This window comes from Piliocolobus tephrosceles, chromosome 16, assembly GCF_002776525.5.
Source record: "Piliocolobus tephrosceles isolate RC106 chromosome 16, ASM277652v3, whole genome shotgun sequence".
NCBI lineage: Eukaryota > Metazoa > Chordata > Mammalia > Primates > Cercopithecidae > Piliocolobus > Piliocolobus tephrosceles.
Window position 1 is genome coordinate 14,084,022 of NC_045449.1, and position 22,672 is coordinate 14,106,693.

Here is a 22,672-nt window from a genome sequence, read left to right on the forward strand (position 1 = left end):
TGGCCATGATGATTCATGGCTGTGATGGTTCTGGACTTTTCTTGGAGCTAGGCGGAAATAAACTAGTTTTTAGGGTGGCTAGGAGGGTGGAAGGCAGGGACTACCATTGTCATTTTGCCTGCTTCATGGAAAAAGCCTGCATGCAGGAATAAACCAAGCCAATTTAAGAGATGGAAGGAGCCAGTATCATGATGGCATCATTTGAAATTCTGAATCTTTTCCTTCCTGAAAGCAGGTACAACCCTGTTATAAGCAATAATAAAGCCCCATTTTCCTTTGAGCTAGTTTGAATTGTGTTTCTATCACTTGCAATCCCAAGAGCCTGAGTACTATAACAGATCCCAGGATTGCCAGAGGGCAATAAATGTGGATAAATGTGGGGGAGAATATGACTGACTGGGAAGGGAGATGGTGAGGAAGTGAACCTGAAGAAAAAAAGGAAAAGTTTACGGCCAGGCGCAGTGACTCACACCTGTAATCTCAGCACTCTAGGAGGCTGAGGTGAGTGGATCATTTGTGGCCAAGAGTTCGAGACCAGCCTGGACAATGTGGTGAAACTCCATCTCTACCAAAAATACAAAACATTAGCTGGGTGTGGTGCCATGCACCTGTGGCCCCAGCTACTTGTAAGGCTGAGGTAGGAGGATCTCTTGAGCCCGGGAGGCAGAGGTTGCAGCCAGCGTGATTGTGCCACTGTACTTTAGCCTGGGCAACAGAGTAAAACCCTGTCTCAAAAAAAAAAAAAAAAGAAAAGAAAAAAGTTTACAATGAAAGAAATTCTAAAAGATTGGTGGATTTTAATGACAAAAGACTGAGAGGAAAACCTCTTTTGAACATTTAACCTAGACAGAAAATAAGTTGATTTCTGAAGGAAAGGTGTTATTCCTTTCTGTGCAATATTAATGTTTGAAATGTTTAGTCTTTGTGTATTAGGATGTTGGAGGTTACAGGAGTCAAACCCCGTTGTAGGTTTGATTTCAACTGGAAAGGGTGGAGGCCTTTGAGGTAACCTGACCATTGGAATCAATGTCCAGTCTTTCCCTCACTTCTCTTTTATCCCATTCTGTGGCCACAGACAACGAAGAGAAAGGAGGGCATGTTTTCTGGGGCTTTGGTTTGTATGGTTCCAGGGAAAGACGTTTCGGTTGGCCCAGTTTGAATCAGATAACACACACAGTAATCACTGTGTCCAGGAGTAGTGTAAGGTATTGGATTCTTCAGCATTTGAGACCATGAACAAGAGCCTTCAACTAGAAGAAGGCAGGTGCAGTACAAGACTGGTCCCTGACAGAATTAGCTTGACCTGGACAGCTGCCCAAATTCTGTTTACTACAGTATATTACTTTCAGTGTTCTCTGAAGTAGTGAGGGTATATGAAAAAGGGGGCCAAACAGTATATTCTAAGGGTTGATATTACTGCATTTGTCTTTTGTTTTCAGCACAAGTTGCCAGAGTTTTTACTTCACTGCTTCAGAAGTAGTTGGAACCAACTGAAAATGATAACATTATGAAAAACTAGTTATTATAAAGCACAGGGAAAAAAATGAGTAGACTAAAGCCAGCTGTATATATGTTCTGAAATAACTGTTGAAGTGTTTAAATTGCTCATTGAAATATACAGTGCTTTATATTTAGAAAATGTGGTTTAAATATCTAAACCAATAGAGTAAGCCTAACTGAAAGCATTATAGTAAATGCATGAAGAACAGAATCAAGTAGCATCATGAGTTCTGATCCCTTGGTGCTAGGAAGAATTGCTGGGCCCTCACTGAAATGAACCAGGAGTCTTGGTTAGCATGGTATTTTTGCCCAGATGTTGCTTGTCCTGCAAAATTTAAGCATTCATGGGAGTCAGATGCTGCTGCCAAGTTATGGCATCCTGGAGTTCAATTGCTATTTATTTCTGTCCTTCCATGGATAATGTACCAGAAACATAGAAAAGATAGTATCTTTTTTCATTCATCCAGATGAAATGACACTTTAGAATTCCTGAACTACACACACACACACACACACACACACACATACACACACGAGAACTGCCAAGATAGTTACTTAACCACAAGTTTATTTGTTAAATTAGGTAACACCTTACAAGCATTTAAATCACTTGATTTGTAATTGGAATCCTCTTTTATCCCATGAAATTCAGTTAAAGTACATATATCAAGTCATGAGGAAAGATTATTCCAAATACTTATAGAATGTGTTTGAATATTGGGGAAGGGAAGGAATGTGAACGTTTCAGGCAGAACCTTTTAATTACATGTAACTTCAACTAATTCAATAAAGAAGATAGACTGTAACAGGCAAATAATTTTTCAAAACTTATATAAATTATACATCAGTTTTAAATAATATAGTGCAGTCTGCAGATATGTTTATTTGCACTGATGGTTTATTAAATAAATTATTTATTGAGTGCCTATTTGCATGGTACTATACCGTTTCCCCTTAACATTAAGAATTATGAATTCACATATCTCAGGAAGTCAGCCATTTAGATTGTTAGCTAAGAGGAATATATTGAAAAACTAAATAACTTTAAGCAGTAGCTCTGTTGAAAGTAAGAGAAATTTGTATCAAAGTTTGATCAGAATGTCAGAACCACTATGCAGGATATCAGGGCTGTGTATTAGTCCGTTTTCACGCTGCTGATAAAACACATACCTGAGATTGGGCAATTTACGAAAGAAAGAGGTTTAATTGGACCTACAGTTCCACATGGCTGGGGAGGTCTCACAATCATGGTGGAAGGTGAAAGGCACATCTTGCATTGCAGCAGGTAAGGTAGAGAATGAGAACCAAGCGAAATAGGTTTCCCCTTATCAAACCATCAGATCTTGTGAGGCATATTCACTACCACAAGAACAGTATGGAGGAAATCGCCACCATGATTCAATTCTCTCCCACCAGGTCTCTCCCACAACACGTAGAAATTATGGGAGTATAATTCAAGATGAGATTTGGGTGGGGACACAGAGCCAAACCATATCAGGCTGATGTAGGGGTTAGACCTTGTGCATTCCTTTGAGTTAAGCAGCCTGTGAGGCTGTTGCCCCAGTATCTAGTGCTGGGCCTGACAAAAGCAGAGCCGTCTATAAGGGAAGTAGAAGAGAGTAAGAACAACCTGGAATCTGTGAGGACAACCTAAAACTCATTAGAATAAACTAGACCACATGACTGTCTCTTGCCCTTGCCACTTCTATGCATCGGACTTTGATGATGCACATGACCTACAGAAGAGCTTGTATGTTCCCCCAAGGAGCAGTGCACATACTTGGCCCAGGATAATGAGAAGCTGGAAAAGCTCGGGCATCAGCTGCAACCCAAGGATATCTGGCAGGAGCTACAGAAACTGCAGGCCCAGCACTGCTCCAGGCCAACAGTGTGAGCCAACAGATTCACAATTGTGTGTGCTCCACTGTAGTACCTGACCTTATGCCAATTTTCCAAGTATAAGCATGGCTACTGCTTCATTTCCAACTTCCACATCTCACATAAGCTTCTTTTGGCCAGCCCTAACCTAAAACTGTACAGAAAGGGAATTCTGGGTAATGTAGTTCTGGATTAACTAAATTGGCACAGCACAGAGCCATCACGGTTCACCCTTGTCAACTTGGCAGTCAGATACATCTTTCAGCCATACTAAACTTCCAAATAAGGTGATAGCAGAATCATGCTTTATGCCAAACACAATAAAACTTACCCTCTTACAACCAAAAAATCACTAATTTACTCCCCAAAAGAGAATACAAGTCTCTATTCATCTTTAGGTGCCATTCATTTCTCTTCAAGCTCCTTGATATTGCATAACTTAAATACTGAGGTATGAGTCTAAATACTGTTAACATATTTTACATTAAATGGTAGGAGGATAGGAGAGAGGAATAAAATTTTGATTCATATATACAAATACAGTTCTATCAAAATAAGAAAAAAGCATTTATAACTGTTCTAGTCCTCATTTCTGCAAGTGATCAGAGGGTCATTGCTGGTATTTATAACCACTTTCTTCTGATAGCCAGTCCCTATTCTCTTTGTCCTTGGCAAACACTTTGTCCTTACCACATAACACAACCAAAACCTGGAAGTGGAGCTTTCGTATACTGCTGTGGGAGTGAAAAAGTGGCACAACCACTTCATGAAATAGTTTGACAGTTTCCTAAGTAGTTTAAATACCTCATCTATATGATATATGTGTGTTTAGCTTTGAGAGTGAAAAGCATATGTCCATACAAAGACTTGCACACAGATGTTCATAGCTGCCTTTCTGTAATAGTTAAAAACTATTAGAAATGTTCAAATATCCATTAACCAGATATCCATCCAAAAACCAAATATCCATCAGCAAGTAAAAGGATGCACAAACTGCGATACAATTGAATATTACTCAGCACTAGAAAGGAATGAACTATTGAAACCCTCTGCAAGATGATGAATATCAAAAGTTGTTATTTGGAGTGCAAAAAATTCAGACAAAAAGAGTCCATTTTATTTACATAAAACTCTAGAAAATGCAAGTAATGGATAGGAACACAAAACAATTCAGTGGCTGCCTGAGGACAAGAAGCTTGTGAGGTGGGTGGGAGAGGGGGACTACAGGGTAACATAACAAAACATTTTGGGTTGATTTGAATATATTCAGTACCTTGATTGGTGGGTGTTTCGTGGGTAAATACATAAGTTGAAACTTACCAAATTAAATAGTTTAAATATGTGTAGGTTATTGCATGTCGATTATACCTTAATAAAGATATAACTGTTAAGAAAAAGAGATTGACTCTAACAATGGATAATCTGTATTTTTATTTACCAACTAGAGTGACATGGCTATGTTGTAAAATGACAAACGATTTATTAGCTTGACCTGCTGCTTTTAAATTATGTAATTCTTGATGAGTGTTTGTTCTATTTGCATTATTTTGAATTCACATAAATTACAACCACACATCTCTTAAGTGGTTCAGACAAGTAACATGGGGATTGAAAGGAGAGAGAGATATAACATTTAAGTCAGAAGTTTAGGCTTCAGTCTAGGTAGTTGAATTTGAACTTAGTGTTAAAAGATGGGTTGGGTTTGTTAAGTGAAGATTCAAGGAACATCAGTCTAATCAATGGATGCAGACATAGGCGAGAAATGAGCAGAAGTGCATGATGTGCTACAGTCCATCACTTACACTGTCTTTTCAGATCCTCGTAGTAACTTCAGTAGTTAGAGAAATTATTCCCATTTGCAGCTGAGGAAACTAAGGCTTCCGACATAATTTTCTCCAACTTCAGAGTCAGAAACTGGCTGAGTCTCCAACTCCCATGGGCAGTTTGCTCTGTTCCTGAGACAGCGACGAGTGTGACCAGGGGATAAAAATAAAGTAATTGAGAAGCTTGAAAGTAGTGTGAGGGCTGGATTAGGGATAGCCTTTGAATAACTTTTGAAGAATTTGGATTTTTCAGGGTCTATTGGGAGTGAGCAGTGTGAGGAGTCCATTAAATATTTTTGAGCAAATAATTTCATTAGGCTTCTATAGTAGTGGCAATAGCAGAGTGAACCAGGAAGGGTAGATTTGAGAAATATTATGAAGTCCAAATAATCAGGATGTGGTAATGAAATGGATATAGTTGGCCAATGCATGGAAGAAATCAGCCGATTCTAAAGATTCTGACATGGGTTATAGAGAAGTTGTATGTTTAACAAAAAAGAATCTAGAGGCACTTTGATTTTCATGGGAATGTGTTGAATTCAATTTGAGACACATTGAGTCTGTGATGTTAAAATACCTAAACAAACAAACAAAAAAAAACAGCAATCAAGTGACTTTACAAAATTGGAGCCCAGGAGAAAGTCGGGGCTGCACACATAGTGGTTTTATTGAAAGATAGGAGAGTGAGGCTGGGCACTGTGGCTTACGCCTGTAATCCCAGCACTTTGGGAGGCCGAGACGGGTGGATCACGGGGTCAGGAGATCGAGACTATCCTGGCTAATACGGGGAAACCCTGTCTCTACTAAAATACAAAAAAATTAGCCGGGCATGGTAGTGGGTGCCTGTAGTCCCAGCTACTCGGGAGGCTGAGGCAGGAGAATGGTGTGAACCCAGGAGGCGGAGCTCGCAGTGAGCCGAGATCATGCCACTGCACTCCAGCCTGGGCGATAGTGAGACTCCATCTCCAAAAAAAAAAAAAAAAAACGATAGGAGAGTGAACACAGAAGGCAAGGGTCTGCACTTTGGGTAAGGCTCATTGTGTTGGGGGCAAAGGGAGATGTTGCTTCCTCTTCATCTCCACTGTCACAGCCCTTGTTCAGGCCCTCATCATCTCACCTGGGCTTCTTTGCAATGTTTTCTGTCAAAATCATCCTCCAAGTGGCGGTCATAGGGATCAATCCAAAATACACCTCGTACACAGCAGAGTCTTGGCACATTAGCATGGCACGTGAGGCTCTCCATGACCCTTGTCTACCTCTGGAGCTTCATCACCAGCCATGCAGCAACACTCATGGTAATAGCAAATAAACTAATCTTTAGTAAGCACATTCTGTGTGCCAGGCATCATGCCTGGGTACATTATCTTAATCCTTACATCACCTGACAAGTTCTATATTGTATGAAGAAATTAAGTTTACCTAGGTTGCACAGCCACTATTAAATGGTAAATCTGATTTTTTTTTTTTTTTGAAACGGAGTCTCACTCTGTCATCCAGGCTGGAGTGCAGTGGCGTGATCTCAGCTCACTGCAAGCTCTGCCTCCCGGGAAGGTTCACGCCATTCTCCTGCCTCAGCCTCCCAAGTTGCTGGGACTACAGGTGCCCGCCACCACATCCAACTGATTTTTTGTATTTTTAGTAGAGACGGAGTTTCACCGTGTATCCAGGATGGTCTGGATCTCCTGACCTCGTGATCCACCCCCCGCCCCACCCCCCCCCGGCCTCCCAAAGTTCTGGGATTATAGGCGTGAGCCACCGTGCCTGGCCTAAATCTGAAGTTTAACCCTAATTTCTCTAGCTACAAGACTGGGCTCCTAATCGGTCTGCTGTGTTGAACTTCTCCTAGGTACTCCAGCATTTCATCAAAATTCTGCCTCCTACGCATTTTTTCGTGCTTCCTCTGTCTGGAGTGCTTGTCCCTCCTACCCTATACCCTTAACCATCTAGCCCTGCTCAGCCTTTAAACTTCCCTTAAAGAGTACTTGAGGAAAATCGTCCTTGCCCTTTTCTGTCTCCCTACCTGGGTTCAGAGCCCATTCTCTGGACTCCCATAATCCTTTGCACAAGGCTGTCCTCCTACTGCACATGTGATTATAATTAACCAGGTTCTCTTATCTCAGTCCTTCTAGTGGATTAGGGATTGGCAGACATTTTCCACAGAGTAAGACTGAACATTCTGTGCTTTGTGGGCTATGCGGTCTCTGTTGCAACTACCCAGCTCTGCTGTTGTGTAAAAGCAGCCATAGCAATACTTAGGCAAATGGGTGTAGCTGAATTCCAATAAAACTTTGTTTATGGACACTGAAATTTGACTTTCATATAATTTTCACATGCCACAAGTACTCTTCTTTTAACTTACTTTCCCAATTATTAAGGAGATATAAAAAGACAGTGGCTTGTGGGTCTTAAAAACAGGTGCAGGCTGGATTTGGCCCATTAGCTGTAGTTTGCCAACACCTGCATACTGCATAGAGTAAGAACTTGAAAGCAGGTTCTGCATCTAACTGACTTTTGTATCCCCATTGTATGGTGTGTAGTAGACACTAAGGAAATTGTATGGACTGAATAATGAGCCTAAAGAGGAGCATTGAGAGAATGTAGAATTAGGAGAACCCCTTTTAAGTAGTGTGTTCATGTCAAGGCAGGACTGTTTTCAAAAGGAGGGGAACATTCTAGGCATTTATCCTGTAACAATAATTGCACACATATGCAGATACATGTTTAGGGATGTTTGTCATATAGAATGATGAACAATAACTTACCTGTTCATCTCTACGGGATTGGTTTTATGGTATATCCATTAAGTGAAATATGCTGCAGTCGATAAAAACTGCAGCTGCCATGGTTGCTTCCAACAGAAACCAATTCAAAAAAGCCACCTGTAGAGTGAACACTGCCATTTCCTAATCTGGGGTCCTCCCATGCAGCCATGACCTCAGGCAATGCAGGTGAGGCAATGCAGACTCCTGACATGTAGTGTCTTACTCTGACTACAGCCACACACACAGGAACCCAGGTGCAGCAGTGCCCAGGAAGCTCTGAAAACTCAGGCTTGGTATACAGCTCCTTTTGCAATGCATGTAAAATGCTTAACATGTATAGCCCATTCTTCATAAAGGTTAGCCATCAAGAGAAGAATATCTTTTATTCTTGTAATTATAGATAATATATGCTGTCTTAATGCTGTGGGGATAGTGGTAGTTATCATTATTGGTATGTAGTTTTCTTTTAAAGGTCTGAGAATCACAGGTAGCTTACCATTGGTTAAATGAGCTGTAACTGGATGGTCATTATGACCCAAGTGTGAAGGACTAGGGCTAGTAGATTCTTAATATGAATGACAGGGAATCCTCACTGTGCGTAACACTCAGAGTGTTGTGAGTGAAGTGACTATAGTAATGTGAAAGGAATGAGAAAGAAAAAAGTAAATAATCATACCGGAAAACATCATTGTGTTTAGGAATATCAAGACATTGTAAAAAAATTAAAAGTAGGTAGTCTGTAGTATAGGATACAGGGAAAGGAAACGTATGTCGAAGTTTTTTTGAAAATTAAAGGGAACACAACTTACCAGATGTCCCAAACTTACAGGGATAAATTTTACATTTCTCAAATAGTTCAGAATAAATTTTCTTTCATTTTTAACCTATACTTTTTAGCAAGTCATACTAGATGACTTGTAAAAGTACAATAAAATAGAATGTTACTTATTCATCTCTTTAGCACTAGTGTTTATTTTTTTCTAACATTTATAGAACACATATCGAGTATAACACACTCTACAAAGAGCTATGATTCATACAGACATTAGTAAGAAATGATTCCTGTCACTCAAATCTAGTCAGACCAGGAATTTCTGAAATCTGTTGTTTATGTTTCTCTTGAAAAAAGGTTTCATGGTCAAATAAATTTGGGGAACACTGCCTAAAGTAAGGTTAATTAGGTTTCTTCACTTTGGGATTTCTCAGAGATTTTATTGTACTAATATGGTTTGACCATAGAGTCATTCTTCCTGGAGCAACTCCAGGGACAGTAAGGGAACATAGCTGGGGAAATACTGACTTCAGCCTTCCATTGAATTATTGTTTCATCTGTTGATTTGGTTCTAGCCCATTTAGTCAAAGATGTTCTTAAATAATAACCTGGTCAGCACATTTTTTGAGTATTCCATTTTAGCAAAAAAGGAGACTAGTAAGAGACATTAATAACAAATTTAAGAACATACTGTACAGTTTCTCAAGGCTTTGGAAAATTAGTTTTGATAATCCCTTGGGCCTTGTCTTTTATAAACAATTAAAACTGTACTTCATTATTAGGATGACCATACCAATCTATTGTCCAAGCTAGGATGCTTTCAGAATGAAAGAGGTTTCTGTTAATGATACTGGCACCAAGATGTGAATTAGAACTATCCTGGGCAGAATAGGATGGTTACCTTCATCACAGTATATTGCCAATTTCATCTGAGATCTTAATTACATTCGCCCTGGTTCTTGACATCCGTAGTCCATTCCTCAGGGTCAGTTGATTCTTGGTTGATTCACAGACTTTGGGTTGTGTGAAAGATTCTGAAATTATTTACAGCGCTAATGCTTCAAACCTGAAACTATACAAGTGACCCTTGAGTGACACGGGTTTGAACAGTGTGGGTCCACTTATACATGGATTTATTTCAATCAATGCAGACTGCAAGATGTGAAACTTGAATATAAAGAGGGGCCTACTGCGGGAGTTGAGTGTGATCCACACATGGGGGATCCTAGAGCCAATCATCTGCGTATGTCAAGGGACATACCACTTGTATGTTTAACAAGTGATTTTCAAAATGGATAAAAGTAGATATTCCTGGCACCTAGTGCAAATTGTTTTCTTTTTTAATTTTTCTTCAAGAAGTGCCAGAGTATTGATTTATACTATCAAAATTAAAATGAAGTTTACTATAGAAAAAATGTTCAGTACTAGAGCAGAAGAAAGGAATTGTTTTATAGTTAATGTTGTCTGTCTTTTTACAGTTTTTTGAGGTGCCATTTGACTCAAACATGAATAGGACAAAGAACAGACCGCTGGTTCGTGGACAAATCAGGTAAAATCATGAATACAAGTGTCTTCCACATTATAAAGCATTCATTTGCTTGTTCATCTGAGTCATTTCCCACTATTTTGCTTTGAGCTGTGAAGTGAAAATAAAATACCCACAAAGGAACAAATTGATACGGAAATGCAGTATTTTCCACCTCTAACCAAAATGTTTTATAAAGCACTTGAGATGGATGTAAGAATGGCAGGGTTTTTTTTTATGGTAGTAACTTACGTGATAGATTTTTTTTGTTAATTCTACTTTGAGACATAGACTTTCATTTGTAGTGGCTGAAGATGAAAACCTTGCATTAACGCCAATGATTTTCAGACAAATCCATCTAGGGTCTCAGAAGAAGGCTGTCTGAAATTTTACTTTTTCAGATAAACTGATAATGCTATTGTATGCCAAGTAAAGCACTGCCTCCATCACTCTCCACCCATTTCAATTAAGTAGAACTAAAAGGCATATAAATATTTTAATATCACTAATGGTTAATAATTAAACATTTTACTTCCTGGAGACCTCTAAACCGGCATTTAAAAACTTTTTTTTTTAACCTAATATATATTACAAGCCTAGAAGAATAAAAAGGGCCAAATGGTTTATACTGACTACGATAAATCACTGGATTCTGTCTTCACGTTTCTAGGCAATGCCCTCATGGAGCTTAAAATTTATTGTGGTAACACTTGTGAATCAAATGATCACACATATTTAGATAAAACAATAAAGGAAGCAAATGTATATGCAATCAGATTAATCTATGCAAAAATGATCTTTAATATTATCTGGTTTTAGACATTTCTCAAATGAATTTAAAATATCATCATATTAAAAAGGGCAATAGAACCAGATGAAAAGATATAAGAACAAAAAACTCACATCTACTGATATTTTATTTCCTTTTTCTGAAATAATAAACGAAGGTATATGCTGTGTTTGAGGTTTAGAAACTGTCAAAAATACTTTTATTTGGGTAGATCTGTTTTAGAGGGGAAAATGCAAAGTCTGTAATCTCAAGAGCTAAAAGCTGCTGTTGCCCCTGGTAATGCTTTGGAATTTCTGTTCAGTCGTTTTTCCTCAGTGAAATTATACCCTCCTGTAGAACCAGGGAAGTGTAGGAATAGGCCCAGCAAGTAGTCTTTAAGCATAATCAGATAAAGCCTCATCATTTTAAACAGCCCATCTTTACTTTGTCCAGCCCATCTTACTTTGTGGTGGAAGCACAACCTGTTAGTACTCAGGAGGGAGCATTGGGGCCTTAGCTGTTGTAATCGGCAACACTCTCCTTTTAAAAGGGGTTTGGATCATGATCCCAAAAGGCACAGTCCCAAATATTGAAGTCCCAAAAGATCAAAATTCCTGAAGTCTCGAATCCCTAATGTCCAAAGTCCCGAAAATTCCAATTACAGGATAGTAAAATCATGTTAGGTGGAACTATCACTTTATTTTTATCTTTATTTAAAGCTTAAGTATGGTTTAAGGAGATGCATATGGATGCCAGGTTGATAAGGGGTGAACCTGTGGACTTAATTATAGGTGTCAACTTGACTAGATTGAAGAATACCTAGAAACCAGGGGAAGCATTATTTTGGGTGTGTCTGTGAGGGTATTTCCAGAGGAGAATAGTGTGTGAATCTGAGTAGATAGGGAAGATTTGCCCTCAGTGTTGGTGAGTAACATCCAGTTGGCTGGAGGCTGGAAGAGAACAGATAAAGAGAGCGAACTGGTGTCTCTGTAAGAGCTGGGACAGACTTATCTTCTGCTCCCTTAGACATCAGAATGCCAGGCTTGCTGGCCTTTGGACTCTAGGACATACACCAGGAGCCCCCTGGGTCCTGAGGCTTTCAGCCTGAGCTGAAAAGCTCCTAGGGTCATTGACATCCTAGGATCTTCAGCTTGCGGATGGCCTGTCGTGGGACTTCTCAGCCACCATAATTGCATGAGTCAATTCCCCTTAACAAATCCCCTCTCATATATCTATATACACATCCTATTGGTTCTGTATCCCTATAGAACTCTGACTAATACAGATTTGCCACTGGGGAAGCCAAAGATTATTCCTTCTTACTGTATTTCTTACAACACAAAGGAAGAGATCTGTGATATTGTTCCCTCTAAAAAAGGCTATGATAAGTTAAGTGTATTAGGCTACCTAATGTGAAAGATAAACATTTTCAAGCTAATTATTATTGGTGCTTTGAAAGCAGAAAATTGCTTAATTGCAACAGCTGGCAATAAACAGACTTTCAAATGGATAGCATATACTTATAAAATTTGTAGACCACAACCACTTTCGGAATACAAGTGTAGTGAGTGTTTGGAAGATCATAGAAGTGAAAATACTGGCAAAAAATACAAGAAGTCTTCCCTGTCAAATTATTCTGTCATGTACAACTTCTGCCCCTTCACACGTAACACCATGTTTGCCTTCAAAAAATGCCCTTCATCAGAGAATAAAAGGAATTCAACAAGCCCAGGGACCTTCCGAACCAAAGACACTTGCCGATATTGAAGTTCCTCTAGTGTCACAAAAAACCATTAAATGGTGACCTATTCTTGATCAGTGATTTGACTGTCAAAGAAGATAGACTTCTTATATTTACCACTCAGTCTAATGTAGAAAAATCAGCACATGCTTCACGTTGGCTAATGGATGGCACTTTCAAAACTATCCCCACTTTTTTTTTTTAATCAACTATATAGAATATGCCCCTGTTGGATCCACAAATTCTAGAAATTATTCCCTCCGTTATGTATTAATGACTGGAAAATGTGAAGCAGTTTATAAACACTTATTTGAAGATTTGGAAGACTTTGCAAAAGAAAATGGATTGTAATCGGATCCTCAAACACAGATACAGAGTTAGGTGCAATCAAGGCATCTAAAGTGAATTTCAAGATGTTACCAATAAAGTGTATTTTTTCCATTCAGCCCAATGCATTTGGCGGAAAATTCAGATGAGCGGGTTGGCTACACGATTTGGCAACACTGAAAACCGAAAACCTCACTTTAAAAATACATTATTTGCCTGCATTGGCATTCCTTCCAAGTTATGACATTCCAGGAGCTTTTAATAAATTAAAGCTGCATTTGCCTGAAGAAACCAGTAAAGTTACTGACTGGTTTGAAAATAATTATGTGCGTGTTAGGATAAGATGACACGAAATGGTGCTGCTCTTCGATCACCAGTATTGTTTCCACCAAATTTATGTTCTGTATATGGGTGCATGTGGAATGGATTTCCTTTTACCCAAAATAACATAGAAGCATGGCATAAGACCGGAAAATTTATGTATTTATTTATCTATTTAGAGACAGAGTCTCACTCTCTTGCCCAGGCTAGAGTGCAGTGGCGTGATCTTGGCTCACTGCAACCTCCACCTCCCAGGTTCAAGTGATTCCCCTCCCTCGGCCTCCCAAGTAGTTGGGACTACAGGTGTGTGCCACCACACCTGGCTAATTTTTTGGTATTTTTGTAGAGACGGGGTTTTGCCATGTTGGCCAGGCTGGTCTTGAACTCCTGACCTCAAGTGATCCGCCTGGCTTGGCCTCCCAAAGTACTGGGATTATAGGCATGAGCCACTGTGCCTAGCCGGGAAAATTTAATAAGGAATGCTCATGTCAGTTTATATCAAATCATAGAAGAGTTTCAAAAAGATCAGAACCACATTGAAAATGAATGTGAATGTATTCTCCAAGGAGAGCCGCCGTGTCTTAAAAGAAAAAAAGCAGCTCTTCATCGTGATGCAAGAAATCAAGATATAGGTAATGATTATGAAAGTCTGCCTGCTCTGATGGACTGTCTCTGTTCAATTGCTCATAATCTATCCCTGTAATACTCTTTCATTTGTCTAATTTTCTTTTTTAGTTTTTTTCTTTCTCTTCAGTTTTTTTCACCATTTTAAATTGTCGGCATTGTTTTTACAATTCACTATGCTATGTATTTCATCTTCACTTCATTTCCAATTCCGGAGGTGTAGATTGTGTAAGGCCTTTTCGAGTTCTAATTCAATTTGTGCATTTTTGCAAACCTGACTCCACAAAGTGCATTATCACAAATTTGACTTTGTGTATTAGCATTGTGCATGGATGTAAAAACACTGACAGTTCCTCAACAAATGGAAAGATGTCCTTTTTATCCATCTGTGTTTGTGAAAGATAGAAGTTCTCAAGATCTTGGCTCTGGGGACTGCGTATGTGGTGATGGTGACCCATCATGGTTTTTGAGCAGTCTTGTGAAAAGACTTAGGTTGTCTGTCATGGCATTTCAGAGGAACACAGTTTTACCACTGACTGCACACCATCACCATCCATAGTGATACGGATTTGTACATTTCCTTTGTTTGACCTCTTTCTTTATGAATAAGGTTTGTCTGCTTTTAACTGTTATGCCCATGTGACTGTCATTAGTATACCTGAGTGTTTATGCTTGCACAAATGAATATGTTATTATTGCCTATTTTATTGTGTAAAGTGGCTTATAAAGTATTCTATCATGTTTTTGTATGTTTCTCAAATTCCCTTTCAAAAATGTACAGAGATATCTTTTGAAGAATTTTTAAATTATTTTTTCCAGAATTATATTTTCAGGATTTTGATCTTTTGGGATTTTAGACTTTAAGGATTTTGATTTTTCAAGATTTCAACATTTGGGATTATGGCGTTCTGTTGAGGAAAATAAACAATGGGTTTCTAAGGCATCCCTTTGTGCAAGCCATAGACCAAATGGCAAAGAATAGATCCCAGTGAGAACCATTTAGAGTATATGGCCTTGAAGCAAGTGAGGAACAAGAAGCCATTGGCCAGACATTATAGCCCAAAGATGTATCTCTAGCTATTCAGCTAGATCCAGAGATTAAATTGAGTCAGTGAAAGAAAGAAGAAAAGGTGTCATTGTTATGTGTATATCAGGTGATTAGGATCAAAGAGATCACATAGGGATAGTGTTCTCCCACATAGCATGATTGTAAAATGGGCTGAAGGTCAAATGGGTTTGCCCAGGACAGTCCTGGTTTGCCCCCACAGAATTATTGATAACGTCCTGTTTCCCTTTCAACAATGCCCAGTTTGGATGATAACGATAATGCCACCCTGTACAGAGGGAAATATGATTGTGATGCTCACAGAATTTCCTTATTTCTGAGGCGGTTTCATGCAAATTGGCATTGCTTATTTTGCTTAGAAGAGAAAAACATATAAATGTAAAGTATAATGTATCTAAATTATTATAGTTTCCAGGTATGCAGGCATACCTCATTTTATTGCACTTTGCTTTATTGTGCTTCACAGATACTACATTTTTTACAAATTGAAGGTCTGTGGCAAGCCTGCAGCAAACAAGTCTGTTGGTGCCATTTTTCCAGCAGCACATGGTCACTTTGTGTCCTGTGTCACACTTTCATAATTCATACAATATTTCAAGCTTTTTGTTATTATTATATCTGGCATGGTGATCTGTGATCAGTTGTGTTTGATGTTACTGTTGTAATTGTTTTGGGACACCACCAACTGTGCCTATAGAAGACAGCAAACTTAATCGATGAGTGTGTTTTGACTGCTCCACCCGCTGGCAGTTTCCCCATCTCTCCCCCGCTCTTTGGACCTCCTTATTCCCTGAGAACCAACAATATTGAAATTAGCCCAATTAATAACCCTATAATAGCCTTGTGTGTGCAAGTGAAAGGAAAAATTGCATATCTCTCACTTCAAGTCAAAAGCTAGAAATGATTAAGCTTAATGAGGAAGGTGGCATGTTGAAAGCTGAGATAGGCTGAAGGCTAGGCCTCTGGCACCAAACAGCAAAGTTGTGAATGTAAAGGACAAGTTATTGGAGGAAATTAAAAGTGCTAGTTCAGTGAATACACAAATGATAAGAAAGTGAAACAGTCTTATTGCTGATATGAAGAATGTTTTAGTGATCTGGCTAGATCTAAGCAGCCACAGCATTACCTCACTCGAAAGCCTAATCCAAAGCAAGGCCCTAACTCTCTTCAGTTTTATGAAGGCTGAGAGAGGTGAGGAAACTGCAGAAGAAACGTTTGAAACTGGCAGGGATTGGTTCATGAGGTTTAAGAAAATAAGCCAGCTTCAAAACAGAAAGTGCAAGGTGAAGCAGCAAGTGCTAATGGAGAAGCTACAGCAAGTTATCCAGTATTTCTAGCTATAAGTTCATTGATGAACGTGGCCATACTAAACAATAGAGTTTTCATATAGACAAAACAACCCTCTATTGGAAGAAGATGCCATCTAGGACTTCGATAGCTAGAGGGGAGAAGTTAATACCTGGCTTCAAAACTTCAAAGGATTGGCTAACTCTCTCATTAGAGGCTAAGACTGATGCTATCTTTAGGTTGAAGCCAATGCTCATTTACCATTCCAAAAATCCTAAGACTCTTAACAATTACACTAAATCTACTCTGCCTGTACTCTATAAATGGAAAAACAAAGCCTGGATACCAGTACATCTGTTTACAACATGGTTTACTGAATATTTTGAAACCTATTGCTCAGAGGAAAAGATTGCCTGCAAAATATTACTGCTTATTGACAATGCACCTGGTCACCCAAGAGCTCTGATGGAGATATACAAGGAAACTAATGTTTTCGTGCCTGCCAACACAACATCCATTCTGCAGCCCATGGATCAAAGAGTCATTTCGACTTTTTTTTTTTTTTTTTTGAGACAGTCTCCCTCTGTCACTCAGGCTGGTGTACAGTGGTGCGATCTCTGCTCACTACAACCTCCACCTCCCCGGTTCAAGCGATTCTTCTGCCTCAGCCTCCTGAGTAGCTGGGATTACAGGCATGCACCACCACCCCTGGCTAATTTGTGTGTGTGTGTCTGTATTTTTAGTAGAGATGGGGTTTCACCGTGTGGTCAGGCTGGTCTCGAACTCTGGACCTTGTGATCTGCCCGCCTCAGCCTCCAAAAGTGCTGGGATTACAACCATAATTGACTTTTTAGTTTTATTTAAGAAATACATTTTGTAAGGCTGTTCCTATAGATCGTGATTCCTCTGATGGATCTGGGAAAAGCAAATTGAAAACTGTCTGGAAAGGATTCACCATTTTACATGCCATGAAAAACATTCATAATTCAGGGAGGAGGTTAAAATGTCAACATTAACAGGGGTTTGAAAAAATTGCTTCCAACTCTATTGTATGACATTGGGGAGTTTAATACTTCAGTGGAGGCAGATATGAAAGAAATAGCAAGAGAATGAGAATTAGAAGTAGACCCTAAAGATATGACTGGATTGCTGCAATCTCATGATAAAACTTGAACACATGAAGAATTGCTTCTTATGGATGAGTAAAGAAAGTGGTTTCTTGAGACCTAATGTATTTCTGACGAAGATGCTGTGAACATTGTTGAAATGAAAACAAAATTTTATATTAACTTGGTAGATAAAGCAGTGTCAGAGTTTCAGAGGACTAACTCCAATTTTGAAAGAAGTTCTACTGTGGGTAAATTGCTATCAAATAGCATTGCATTCTGTAGAAAAATCTTTCATGAAATGGAGAGTCAATCAGTTGGGCAGTGTATTAGTTCATTTTCACACTGATATAAAGAACTACTGAGACTGGGTCATTTATAAAGAAAAGAGATTTAATTGACTCTTAAATTAAAGAGTTCCACATGGCTGGGAAGGCCTCAGGAAATTTACAGTCATAGTAGAAGATGAAGCAGAAGCAAGCACCTTCCTACATGGTAGCAGGAGAGAGAAAGAACAAAGGGAGAACTGCCACAAACTTTTAAACCATCAGATCTTGTGAGAACTCCGTGTCATGAGAACAGCATAGGGGAAACCACACCCATGATCCAACCACTACCTCCCAGCAGGTCCCTCCCTCGAAATGTGAGAATTACAATTTGAGATGAGATTTGGCAGGGACACAGAGCCAAACCGTATCATTCTGCCTCTGGCTTCTCCCAAATCTCATGTTCTTCTCACATTTCAATACACAATCATGCCTTCCCAACAGTCCCTCAAACTCCTAACTCATTCCAGCATTAACTTAAAAGTCCAAGTCCAAAGTCCCATCTGAGACAAGGGAAATCCCTTTCACCTATGAGCCTATAAAATCAAAAGCAAGTTACCCACAAGATAAAATGAGGGTACAAGCATTGGCTAAATGCTCCCATTCCAAGTGGGAGAAATTGGCCAAAACAAAGGGGCTGCAGGCCCCATGCATGTCCAAAACCCAAAAGGACAATCATTAAATCTTGAAGCTCCAAAATAATCTCCTTTGACTCCATGTCTCACATCCAGGGCACACTGATACAAGAGTTGGACTCCCAAGGCCTTGGGCAGTTCTGCTTCTGTGGCTCTACAGGGTGCAGCCCTCATGACTGCTTTCACGGGCTACCCTTGAGTGCCTGTGGCTTTTCCAGGCACATGGTGCAAGCTGTCAGTGGATCTACCATTCTGAGGTCTGGAGGATAGTAGCTGTCCTCTCACAGCTCCACTAGGCAGTGCTCCAGTGAGGACTTTGTATGGAGGCTCTGCCCTGGCAGAGGTTCTCCATGAGGGCTCAGCCCTTGCATGCAGCAGACTTCTGCCTGGACATCCAGGCATTTCCATACCCTGAAATCTAGGCAGAGGCTCCCAAAGCCCAACTCTTGTCTTCTGTGCACCTGCAGGTCCAACACCATGTGGAAGCAACCAAAGCTTGGGGCTTGCACCTTCTGAAGCCATAGCTTGAGCTATACCTTGGCTCTTTTTAGCCACAGCTGGAGCTGGAATGGCCGGGACACAGGGCTGTACAGAAGCTATACAGAGCAGCAGGGCCCTGGCCTCAGCCCATGAAGCCATTTTTCACTCCTATGCCTCTGGGCCTGTGATGGGAGGAGCTACAGCAAAGATCTCTGGAATACTCTGGAGAGATTTTTCCCATTCTCTTGGCAATTAACATTCTGCTCTTCATTCTTATGCAAATTTCTGCAGGCAGCTTGAATTTCTCTGCAGAAAATGGGTTTTTCTTTTCTACCACATGGTCAGTCTGTAAATCTTTCAAACTTTTACATTCTGCCTACCTTTTAAACGTAAGTTCCAACTTCAGACCATCTATTTGTGACTGCGTATGACTGTACACCTTCAGAAAACATCAGGTCACCTCTTGAATGCTTTGCTGCTTAGAAATTTCTTCTGCCAGATATCCTAAATCACCTCTCTCAAGTTCAAAGTTCCACAGATCTCTAGGGCAGGGGCATAATGTCTCTTTGCTAAAGCATAGCAAGAGTGACCTTTACTCTAATTCCCAATAATTTCCTTGTCTCCATCTGAGACCAACTTAGCCTGGACTTCATTGTCTATATCACTGTCAGCATTTTGGTTAAAACCATTCAACAAGTCTCCAGGAAGTCCCAAACATTCCCACATCTTCCTGTCTTTTTCTGAGCCCTTCAAACTTTTCCAACCTCTGCCCACTACCCAGCTCCAGAGTCGCTTCCACATTTTCAGGTATCTTCATAATAGCACCCCACTCCTGGTACCAATTTTCTGTATTAGTCCGTTTTCACACTGCTATAAAGAACTACCTCAGACTGGGTCGTTTATAAAGAAAAGACATTTAATTGACTCACAGTTCCACATGGCTGGGGAGGCCATATGGACAAACAAACTGACTTGTTTGAACATTTCTGGCAAATCGTTCTGGCTATAATGATTGCTGTAATGAGGGAGTTAGATTTAGAGCCTCCTTTTATTCTCTGGCAAAGAACACACCTTAGAGTTAATATGTCACATATTAGGGATTCACATTGAAGGGTGAATCCTTTGGTTTGGATGTGGTTTGTTTGTCCTCACCAAAACCTGTGTTGAAAGTTGATCCCTGATGTTTTGGTGTTGAGAGGTAGGGCCTAGTGGGAGGTGTTTGGGGTATGGGATCAGATTCTTCATGAATGGCTTGGTGCTATTGTCATGGTGAATTCGTTCTTGCTCTCAGGAGACTGGATTAGTTCTCATGGGAATGGGTTAGTCTCTGAGAGAGTGGGTTGCCATAAAGCAGGATGCCCTCAGGTTTTCCCATTTGTACATGTCTGCTTCCCTGTTGACCTTCTTTGCTATATTTTGATGCTATGTGAAAGCTCTCACCAGAAGCCAGAGCCATGCCCTTGAACTTCACAGCCTACAGAACAGTGAGCTAAGTAACTTCTTTTTTTTATAAATTACCCAGTCTCAGGTATTGTTTTATAGCAACATGAAATGGACTAATATAGTGAGTAAACCCACTTTACAAGTTGAGTCTGCAAACTCAGTCATGCAATTAAGGAAAATGTCAGAGAAGTTTAACCTCTTAATAGAAAGATTAAATATTACCCAGTTTTAACTTGGTGACTGGAAAAAGCCAATTAGCAATTTTACAAATTTTTATATAATAAATAACATGTCAGTCTTCAGGTATTCTTCATATGATGATCATGGTCTAATGAAAAATGTTACTTAACTGACTCTAAGCATGACAAGTCATTTAATTCATCTTTCCACATTACTGCTTCCTCATGTGTAAAGAGCAATCATAATTGCTAACCTAGGCCAGGTGCATGGTTCACACCTGTAATTTCAACACTTTGGGAGGCTAAGGTGGGCACCTCACTTGAGGCCAGGAGTTTGAGACCAGCCTGAGCAACATAGTGGGACCCTGTCTTTACAAAAAAAAAAAAAAAAATTAAAATTAGCTGTGGATGGTGGCACGCTCCTGTCATCACAGCTACTTGGAGACTGAGGCGGGAGAATTGCTTGAGCTCTGGATTTGGAGGTTCCAGTGAACTATGATTGCACCACTGCACTCCACCCTGGGGAACAGAACAAGACCCTGTCTCAGGGAAAAGAAAAATCCTAACCTGTTCATCTCAAAACATTATTATGGATATAATAATAAGATCACTAAAATCATGTAAATAAAAGTACGTTGTTAGGGAAGAGGTTTAAAACTATAGAGAAATGTTGAGTTGTTTACAGAATTTGAATTTTTAAAATTTGCTTTAAAATATGCTTGTCAGCTAATAACATAAAAAAGAAATTCAAGTTATTTTCAAAGGATGGGGAGGGGTAAGCAAAAACACTTGCTGAATAAGTGAACTCAGAATGAAAACTGTGTGTTTCCAGTATGATTAAGTTGGTAGGCAAAAACACTCAGTGGAAAGTAGAGTGGCGGGTTATTGAAACTTTCCCTCATACTATCATCATCAGAACACTTGTTGTTCTGATGTTTTGTGGAGAGTGTTGTCTATGTAGAAAAGGGTGCTAGTTCCTAAGGTTGCAGAGAGGTAAATAACATGGTCTTCATTCTCTTGTTATCACGTCGAGGAGATGGCAAGACACGTGCATTAAAAGGACACTAAGTGTTGTCAAAGGTACATTTCACTCAACAAATGTGTTTTTTTAATGCACATGCAAGCCAGGCATGGTGCTTGACCCTGGAGGCACAATGGTGATGAAGGCACACTTCTGTGTCTTGTGGGATTCTGAGTCATGAAGCATCTCATGTGTGTAATGTGCTAAATACCACAGACAGGCCCACTGTGATGTGGGAGCACAAAGAGGAGTATCTACCTCAAACTGAGGAGGCCAAGGATTACTTCTCAGGGAATGAGTCTTGAAGCTGAGAACCAGAGGATGAGTAAGAAATAAGTCATTCTGCCTGTTCCCTGCTGAGCTCTTGTTTCTGTTCCTTCCTCCTCCACCTACTCTAGTTTGGTGGTCCTTAACCTTCTCATCTCACTTCCCTGCATTTACTACACTCCACACTGTCTGTACCTCCAGCCCAGATTGCTTTTCTGAGCCTAGTTCCTTTGAAAATCTATTGGGCTGCCCCTGCAGGCAGCTCACATTTTGTATGTTTTACCCCAATTCACTTTCGTTCCCAAATCTTTTTCCTTAATACCTTAATTTATGTTCCAAAGTCAGGCACCTATAAAGCCATCCTAGACACTCTTTTTGTTATCCCCTTCATCTGATTACTCAACAAATTGTGTCTTTTCAACCCCCTGGTTTACCCTGGAATCTATGACCTCTCACCTCAGTGCTTTAGCTTCAGACCATCATCAGTTTTGCATGGGTTATTACAGCACATCCCAGCTGATTTGTCTGCCTTCTTCCTAACCCTCCTTCCATCTGTCTTCCACTCAGCTGGCAGATAGGTCTCCCATAAGTGATCAGTCACTCTTTCACCAAACATATTCAGCACAAAACACATATCTTTGCTGTGGTGAAAAGTACTGCAATAAACGTGAGTACAGTTATCTTTTTTATTTATATTGATTTATTTCCTTTTGGGTAGATTGTAGTGGGGTTGCTGGATCAAATGGTAGTTCTATTTTTAGTTCTTTGGGAGATTGCCATACTATTTTCCATAGAGGCTATACTAATTTACATGCCCATC

At 39.8% G+C, this 22,672-nt stretch overlaps 1 protein-coding gene across 1 annotated transcript in view; it reads left to right on the forward strand.

The window, feature by feature from the left end:
- The window catches only part of LOC111523483 (protoheme IX farnesyltransferase, mitochondrial), a 139,796-nt gene that overhangs the window by 81,027 nt on the left and 36,097 nt on the right, over positions 1-22,672 (forward strand). The window contains exon 5 of the mRNA XM_023188096.2: positions 10,214-10,284. Coding sequence (XP_023043864.1) covers positions 10,214-10,284 — 71 coding nt within the window. The remainder of the gene's footprint in view (positions 1-10,213; positions 10,285-22,672) is intronic.